Source organism: Miscanthus floridulus, chromosome 6, assembly GCF_019320115.1.
Source record: "Miscanthus floridulus cultivar M001 chromosome 6, ASM1932011v1, whole genome shotgun sequence".
NCBI classification, from domain to species: Eukaryota; Viridiplantae; Streptophyta; class Magnoliopsida; order Poales; family Poaceae; genus Miscanthus; species Miscanthus floridulus.
This window is the reverse complement of record NC_089585.1, coordinates 140,233,504-140,242,589: the sequence shown is the minus strand read 5'-3', so window position 1 is coordinate 140,242,589 and position 9,086 is coordinate 140,233,504. Positions and strand designations below refer to the sequence as shown.

At 58.5% G+C, this 9,086-nt stretch overlaps 2 protein-coding genes across 2 annotated transcripts; both read left to right on the top strand.

The window, feature by feature from the left end:
- The first annotated feature begins 6,273 nt into the window (after window positions 1-6,273).
- Window positions 6,274-7,019, top strand: LOC136461372 (RHOMBOID-like protein 3). The gene is made up of 3 exons (XM_066460692.1): window positions 6,274-6,413; window positions 6,593-6,756; window positions 6,841-7,019. The coding sequence occupies exons 1-3, from the start codon at window positions 6,274-6,276 to the stop codon at window positions 7,017-7,019; spliced, it is 483 nt and encodes a 160-aa protein (XP_066316789.1).
- LOC136459920 (cytochrome P450 CYP94D108-like) lies at window positions 6,521-9,084 on the top strand. The gene has a single exon (XM_066459768.1). It carries the CDS (start codon window positions 7,262-7,264, stop codon window positions 8,894-8,896), a length of 1,635 nt encoding a protein of 544 aa, XP_066315865.1. The 5' UTR covers window positions 6,521-7,261; the 3' UTR covers window positions 8,897-9,084.
- The last annotated feature ends 2 nt before the right edge of the window (window positions 9,085-9,086 follow it).

Sequence of the window (9,086 nt, the reverse complement as noted above, 5' to 3'; positions counted from 1 at the left end):
CATCTCAAGCAATCCATGCCGCTCCACGTAGAGACCTGGGACTAGCTCCCTCTCTCACCCTGCTTGTAACCCTCTACTACGAGCATTTCGGTGCAAGGAATACAAGATCGATCTCTCAGACTAGACGTAGGGCATCCGTTGCCCGAACCAGTATAAACTTTGTGTCTCTTTACATCACCATCCGGGATTAGGGGCACGCAGCACGTTTTTACTAGTTGGTTGAGGACCCACCGGTCCAAAACACCGACACTCCATCCATCAACACCTTAGTGAGCCGGGTGTTGCCGATGATGGGGTCGATGACAAGTGGGTACTGCCCGGGGTTTGAGACATAATCAGGGTGGTCATCCCAATCAAAGGTGATCGCCTCCTGAGACCAGTTGAGGTACCGGGGAGTGGCCACCTTCACCGAGAAGACCTCCCGGCACTCCCTCTTCCGCTAGCGCGCCGTGAGGCACGCTGAAGGCCCGCCGAAGATCATGAAGGCGTTATGCACCTTCGGGGAACCCGTCGTCCTTGTCGTCGTCCCTGTCGCTGGCGCCCCTCTTCTTAGCGTCGTCGTTGGGGAGCCCAAGGTTGGCGTAATAACACTAGAGCATGGTGCACTCTTTGAGGGTGTGCTTCACCGGGCCCTGATGGTAAGGGCAAGGTTTCCTAAGCATGTTGTCGAAGAGCCCGGGGCCTCGGGGATTCTTGCGCTCTGCGGCCACGACCAGGCCGGCCTCGAGGACTTCTTGCTTCCCCTGGCGACCCTTCTTCTTCTTCTTGGGGAGGTGGAGAGCCAAGGCCTTGGGGGCCTCATCCCTCTATTTCCTCCTGGCTTCGTTGTCGGGGAAGATGGCTCCGATAGCCTCTTCGCCTGAGGCAAAGTTGGTGGCGACGTCGAGGAGTGCGTAAGCCGAGGTCGGTATGTTTCGGCCTAACTCCCGAACCAGTCTCAGCAAGTGGTGCCGGAGAGGAAAGCCTGGACGATTTCTGAGTCACCAACGCTTGGCAACTTGGTGCATTGCTTGGAAAAGCATCGAATGAAGTCTCAGAGAGACACACCCGACTTCTGGTGACAACTTTTAAGGTCCTAGGAGTTCCCGGGGCGCACGTATGTGCCCTAAAAATTCCCGACGAAGACCCTGACCAAGTCGCACCAGTCGTGGATCTACGAGGGAGGGAGGTGTTCGAACCAGGCTCGCGCCGAGTCTGACAGGAATAGCAGGAGGTTGCGGATGATGAGCAGGTCATCATTCGCGTCGCCTAGCTGACAGGCCAGGCGATAATTGGCCAGCCAAAGTTCGGGGTTGGTCTCATCGCTGTACTTCATGAGGTTGGCCGGTTGTCGAAATCGGGCCGAGAAATGAGCAGCGCGGATAGCTCTGCTAAAGACACGAGGGCCAGGCGGCTCAAGAGAAGGACTATGGTCCTCCCCACTGTCGTAGCGGCCACCTCAGTGCGGATGGTAGCCTCGGGTGGGTCCCTCATTGTCGTGGCGCCGTCGCCTGCTGACCACATCGTGGTCGCCTTGTGCCTCGCGTCGGGCGCTGAGGCGGTCGTGCACCGAGGGGGCCCTATTGGCTGTTGGCGCCCGAGCAGGCTCAGGACGAACCGAGGCCTCTCTATCCCGCCGAAGCGATGTCGTGGGTAGTTCCGAAGTGCCCCCATGCCATCGTGAGGAGAAGCTCTCAGCCTGCTGGCAGTGTTTTCCTAAACGCTAAATGGTAAACAGTCGGTCATCTACCGTTTAGCCATTATTCGGGCAAAACGTCCCATTAAACGGGCTAAACGGCCAATTAAACGGGGTAAACGGGTGATTAAACGGAAACGGCGCACCACAGTGTAGCGTTTACACGGTGTTTAAACGGGCTAAACGACCGTTTAGGCGAACAATGCCTGCTGCACCATGGCGGTCTCGAGGAGGTCCCAGAGCTCACCGTGGACCCGTCGCCCCATCATGGTAGAGGGCTTGGGCATCGTTCGGAGAAGCATCGCTGTGGCCACGACGTTCTGGCTAGCGCGATGGAAGATAGGGGGTTGCTCGTCCCCCCGTCGTTGTTGATGCGGCGGTGGACGTCGCGAGCCCTCCATCGGGCTGCTCCGCCCTCACCGCGACCCCGCTATTCTTGCTCGAGAGTGTCTCGGAGCTGCTGCAGAAGGAGCCGGTCTTGTTTGACCTTGGCCTGAAGCTCACGGAGCTGCTCCAGGTCCAGTCGTCGAAGTTGCTTGGGGGCAAGATTCTCGTTCCGCGCTGCTCGGGGCTCGATGCGTGGGGGTGCGACGCCGCCTGCCCTTTTGGGGGGCGGGGAGCGAGAACCCGTCCCTTCGTCCTCATCGCCTATGCTCGACATCCCGAGTCCGACGTGGAAACACTCACGAGTGGGGTCGTAAGTGCCTTCGTCGTCAGAGTCGGAGTAGCCGAAGCAGTAGTCGCTCTTGGCCAGGAAGCGGCGCATGGCTTCAGGGTCGTGAAGTCCAGAGAAGTCCGCTCTGGCCCACACCTCGTCCTCCTCTGAGGAGTCAGCGTGGGTGTGGGTCAAAGTTGTGGTGTCGAAGTCGAGGGCGAAGCGTTGGTGGCATCCTGAGGGCTCCGCGTGAGTGGAAGCATAGGCGGAAGCATAGGTGGCGGTGGCATTTCTCAACCCAAAGGGGTACGGGGATGGTGCCATCGCCAGGCTTTGCTTCGCCAAAGTCGACTCCTCAGGAGGTGGCGGGGCAGAGCTTGATGACGGGGCGTCGCCACACGCCACCGACGTCTTTCCCTTGTCTAGGCTCAGGCTAGACAGGTCCCCAACCAGAGACCTTGTGCCAACAGCTGGGCATGGGATACCGGTGGAGCGCGGTGCGTCGCCCTGAGCTTGCGCGGTGCCAGGGTGGTCCCGGCCGTGCCATGCCTGGCGAGCGTGATGAGAGCAGCGGCCTGGGCGCCGCCTACGCCTAGGCTGCTGGGGCATGATGTCATCGACGGTCAGTGGGACTCTGGGTGAGAGGAGTACCATATCGTACTCATGTCCTAGAGACATGAACTCTAGGCTCCCAAACCAGATTATTGTGCCGAGACGCAGTGGTCGCGCGGGGTCTGCCATCCGGAACTTGTTGGGATGACGAAGATGACACGCAGTAGAGTGCCCCTACCTGGCACGCCAACTGTCAGTGTTTTGGACCGGCGGGCCCTCAACCAACTAGTGAAAATGTACTGCGTGCCCCTAATCTCGAATGGTGATGCAAAGAGACACAAGGTTTATACTGGTTCAGGCAATAGGTGCCCTACGTCCAGTCTGAGAGATCGATCTTGTATTCCTTGCACCGAAGTGCTTGTAGTAGGGGGTTACAAGCAGGGCGAGAGAGGGAGCGAATCCCAGGTATCTGCGTGGAGCGGTGCGAGTTGCTTGAGATGTTGATCTCAGGCAACGGGGAAGAGAGCGTGTTACAGAGTGTCGCTTGTGTGCGAGTGAGTTTGTCTGTCTGCGTTTGTGCCTGTTCGTGTCGTGTGCTCGTCCCTAGAAACGGCCCCGGTCTCTCCCCTTTTATAGTTGAAGGGGGACAAGGGTGATACATGAGGTCGCTACGTAGCGTCGTGCGAACAGAGGCGACATGTCCGAGCCCTGTAGCTTGTCACTGTGGCGGTATGGTCGACGGAGCGGTCCTCGTTCTTGATGCATTGGGGCGACACACCGGTCACACCCGATCCTATGCGACGTGGGAGCTCCAGTGATAGCATGACACAGGGCATGGCGGGCGATGTGCCGGTCGCTTTGTGTTGACCGCGTAAAGAGCCGAGGCTCAGTTGGTGTCGAGGCTGAGCCATCGTGGGGGGCTCGGCGGGTGCGAATCTCGAGGTTGCCGAGACCCTGAAGTGCATTACCGAGGCTTGGAGGGAGCAGTTGGTCCTGTACACTGATTCCGTAGCTATAGTGACCCGGACTTGACCCCCCACGCCGCGTTGTTCCTAGAGCAGGGGTTAGGTAGCACAGTGTAGTGCGGGCGCCGGTCGTGGGCACAGTACCGAGCACAGCGGACGGTAACCCCTGCCCTGTCCTGTCCCGGACGGTATGGTGTTGATGCGACTTCCCGTCCCGTCGGCCGCTCTGCAGTGTCGAGCCGTCGTCCGGCTGATGTCGCGGGAGTGGTTGGTCGCATTAATTAGACGCGACGCTCTGTCGAGGAGATCGGTCGAGGCAGAGGCGACGGGGTTATTGCCGAGCCGGCCTCGAGCGAGACGAAGAATCGGCATCTCGTCCGAGGCTTTTCGCGCGGGGCCTCGAGCGAGACGGAGAATCGGTTCCCCGTCCGAGACCTTTCGTGCGAGGCCTCGAGCGAGGCGGAAAATCGGTAGACCGTCCGAGGCCTTTCGTGCGAGGCCTCGAGCGAGGCGGAGATTCGGTAGGCCGTCCGAGGCCTCTCATGCGAGGCCTCGATCGAGGCGGAGAGTCGGTGGCCTCGGACAAGGCCGAGGGTTAGCCAATAGTTGTCTCTTGGCTTTGATTTTGACAGGGTCTAAGCGATTTTTTTGGTTTTCGCTTAGGGAACCCCTTTTTATGGTACCCGACAGCTTATATGGTCGAAAATTTTTCATCTTAATTGAGAAACTGAGAAAAGAACATAGGCGTGCCACATGCGCGCGCGCGCCGCCGCCACCGCCGCGGGCCGGGCCGAGGCCGAGGGCGTGGGCGTGGCGTGGCATGGCGAGGCGAGGCCTCCTTGATGGTGGAGACGAATTGATTGCGCCAATTACCGTCACTTTCGTTTTCCGTCTCCTGGGATTCTCCGCTGCCTTTCTCCCTTCCCGTCGCAGCTATATATCCGCAATCATCCGTCAGTCCTTTCTTCCCCCGCAACCGCTCCTGAGAGAAACCACATCTCAGCAGCCCTCTGGCTTCTCCGTCCTGTACCTCTGCGTGCACGGAGTAGCCGGAGAGCAGGTGCCTCCGAAACCCTCGTCCGCCTGAGAACTTTGCACGGGGTGAGCGGCGATTAGGTTTTTGGGGAGCGATCCGCGACTGCTCGTCCACGTACGTCTTCTTCCTAGTGGTGATCGCTCTCGGAACCCGTCTTCTTCCCGGCGATTGCTTGCGGAATATCAAGGCGTCTTTTTCCTGGTGACCGTTCGTGAGACTGCACTGCGAACACCTTCCTGCATCGACTGCGGTCCACGACTTCGAGCAACGCACTATGTCGACTAGTGCGAATGGAGCCTCCGATGTCCTCGGCATGGGACCCTCCGCTGGATACAATCTAATCTCTGTGATTACTTAGTGTTAATTAGAGATATACACATGCACCTATATGCCGCCACGAACATGCTGATGTTATATTTCTAAATTAAATTGGCCATGAAAATACCTAATTATCTAAAAGTTTACGCACCACCTGAACTCAGGAACCTTTCCTGAAGGTTCCGAATTCATTTTTCTCACCAGAGTCAATAACCCCCCTTGCCTGATTGCCTCTGAAGTCCGAACCAGTATTCAGAGTTATCGCTTGCACATTGCTGGATATAATGACTAAACATACACATTTGCATATTTTTTTGGTGCGTAACCAAAATTAGACAAGCAATGAAATGTTTTTGTCGTGCTGACATATAGGGCCAAATTTCTCCAAATTTAGTATTCTGTTTGGTCCAAGGAACAGTAATAAAATCCCCACACAAGACCTCAAATCCCGCACGAGTGGCAGAGCCGCAGAGGAGATCAAGAACTCAAGACGACCTCTTTCAAGCGTGGTCGCCTGCCACTAATAATCAGTATAAATAAAATAAAATGCATAACTCAAAAAAATTCTATTAATTGACGTTACATTTGAATTTTGTTTTTTTTACAGCATTTGAAAATTGAAGTTTGTTGGGTGAACAAATGTACGCGACGCCATTTTCAAGCGATGGAAAGATAGCCAGCCGCACCCTTTTACTAAAACCTGTTTTGTTTGCCATGTCACAATACACATCTGCAGCTACGCAAGTAAGTAACCATGGAGGTTCCCATATCGCAGTCGCAGGCCAGTTCTGTCTGAAAAAAGTCAACGTCACTACGTCACCGTGAAAAGGTGAAGGTGGCAAGTGGATTGACTCACGTTGCAGGTGGGGCGGGCTCTTAACGAGACCCGCACACTCGTCCCATAAAGTTTCCCTTCGTGACTGTAGTGGCCCAGCTATAAATTTTTTGTGGCCCAACGTCTTTGAACCCGCCAAGTCCGTTGGACAATAGACAAAGCTCGCAAGAACCCGCAACAACTAACCCTACCACCACCTCGTCACAGCCGCTTCAGCACACAACACCGCTGCACCGGATGCGAACCCACCTCACCGCAACGGCCGCCACGCGCTACGAGCACCAGTCCACCACCGCCATGGCCGCCGCGCGCTACGACGTGGAGAAGGGCGGGAGGAACGGCGACTATCTCAGATATAGCAATGCTACATACAGATCGTAATGGATTCATATAGAGAAAAGATTCCATCACCAATTCTGCTCTACTATCTCTGATTGGTTTGCCACTCAAGTATAAATTTACTTTGCCCAAAGTAAACGCAACTCGAAATTGTTTGGATCGATGGATGGACGATGAACGGTTTCTCACATTGATCAGAGCACCTTGTTTCCCGCAGGCTGCAGAAGCTGGGGGCACTTGTATGGGAGAAAGTTGTGCAGGAGCACCAAGGATGGAGGCTCCTCACTTGCATCTGGCTGCACGCCGGTGTTGCCCACCTTCTAGCAAACATGATCAGCCTCGTGCTCATCGGACTCAGACTTGAGCAACAGTTTGGATACGGTATGCACAGCTGTAGGAACTTAACACCGCCCGGCTTGAGTAGAACTATGTCTGATCTGGATCTGCATTCCCGTTTCCTTACAGTGAGAATTGACATCATCTACCTTGATTCTGGCGTTGGAGGCAACGTGCTCTCATCTCTGTTCATCAGGAACACCATCTCTGTCGGCGCTTCAGGAGCTCTGTTCGGACTCCTTGGTGTCATGCTGTCCGAGCTCTTCATCAACTGGACCGTTTACTCTGTTTCGATCTTCAATACATAGATACTGTACTGTATGTCTTGCGGGTCTTCGGGTTTTGCATACAATTTTGTTGTATCCGCGGAACACTTGTTCGAAAGATTCGCAGCTTTGTGGCAAGCCGCAAGCCCGCTAATAAACTTTGCGGCAAGCGAGGCGGGTTAGCGGCCGGCCACGAACGAGCCCGCCTGCAAGTTGAGGATTGACACGAGCAGCAAGCCAGCCACTGGCGACCACACGACTAAGCACAGCCACGTGTTCACGCCATGGATGCCGCTGCGGCGCCGCTCCTCGCAGTCGCCGTCGCCGTCGCCGTCACCGTCCTTCTCTTCCCGGGCCTCCGGCGCCGCGCGAGCCACCGCAACCACTGCCCCTACCCGAACCCCGTGCTCGGCAACGTGGTGCCCTTTGTCCGCAACTTCCACCGATTCCTCGACTGGGCCACGGACCAGCTCGCAGCCGCCCCGGCCTCCACCATCGAGGTGCGCGGCGCGCTCGGCCTCGGCAACGGCGTCGCCACCGCGGACCCGGCCGTCGTTGACCACCTGCTGCGCGCCGGGTTTCCCAACTACGTCAAGGGCGCGAGCTTCGCGGGGCCCTTCGCCGACCTCCTCGGCAGCGGCATCTTCCTCGCGGACGGCCGCCTGTGGAGCCTCGAGCGCAAGCTCGCCTCCCACTCCTTCTCGTCCCGCTCGCTGCGTCGCTTCTCGGGGCGTGTCCTCTGCGCCCACCTGCACCGCCGGCTCTTGCCTCTCCTCGCGGCCGCGGCCGACTCCGGAGAGGCCGTTGACCTGCAGGATGTGCTCAAGCGCTTCGCCTTCGACAGCATCTGCGGCGTCGCGTTCGGGGTCGAGGCCTCGACGCTGCTCGAGCTCGGGGAGGAGGACGGCGGGGGCAGGGGACGACGCCGTCGGCACGATGCGTTCTTCAAGGCGTTCGACGACGCCGTCGAGATCTCCTTCGCGCGCATGCTCCACCCGACAGCCGTGGTGTGGAAGGCGATGAGGCTCGCTGGCGTCGGAAGCGAGAGGCGGCTCCGCGAGGCCATCCGCGTCGTCGACGAGCACGTCGCAGCGATCATGGAGTCGGAGGAGCGGCCGCGCGGGCTCGGCGACGACGAGCAGCACCTGTTGTCGCGGTTCGCGGCGGCGATGGAGGAAGACGAGGGGAGCGAGCTCGGCGCCATGTTCCGGTCACCGGAGGCGAAGCGGCGGTTCCTGCGGGACATTGTCGTCAGCTTCGTGCTCGCCGGGAAGGACACCACGTCCTCCGCGCTCACATGGTTCTTCTGGCTCCTCGCCGCCAACCCGCGCTGCGAGCGGCGCGTGTACGAGGAGGCGGCGTCGCTCTCGCTCCACGGACACGGAGACGGAGACGACCACGGCGTCGACGACGTCGACGGCGGCGGCTACGACGAGCTCAGGGGGATGCACTACCTGTACGCGGCGATCACCGAGGCGATGCGGCTGTACCCGCCGGTGCCCATCAACTCGCGGGTGGCGGCCGCGGGGGACGTGCTGCCGGACGGCACGACTGTGCGCACCGGCTGGTTCTCGGACTACTGCGCGTACGCTATGGGGAGGATGCCACAGCTGTGGGGCGACGACTGCCGCGAGTTCCGCCCCGAGCGGTGGCTCGACGGCGGCGGCGAGTTCGTGGCGGTGGACGCGGCGAGGTACCCGGTCTTCCACGCCGGCCCGCGGGCGTGCCTCGGGAAGGAGATGGCGTACGTGCAGATGAAGGCCGTTGTGGCCGCCGTGGTCAGGAGGTTCTCCGTCGAGCCGGTGCGGGCGGCGAGCATGGAGGCGCCTCCGCCGTACGAGATGGCGGTGACGCTGAGGATGAGAGGCGGGCTTCCTGTGCTGATAAGGAGGCGGGAGAGCGACTTGGGCCGGCACTGATCATGACAGGAAGCCCAATCAATAGAGGCACTCTAGCGGCTAGTACTTCAGTTGGGCCATCAGTGTCAGGACTCAGGAGCCCAGAGTAGCAAGAAACACATCATCCCTCAAAGGGAGAGAGAGAGCGCGAGCGAGCGAGCAAGAAACACATCGAAATGGGTCGAGGTCTCAAGGAGATAGAGATCTGAAA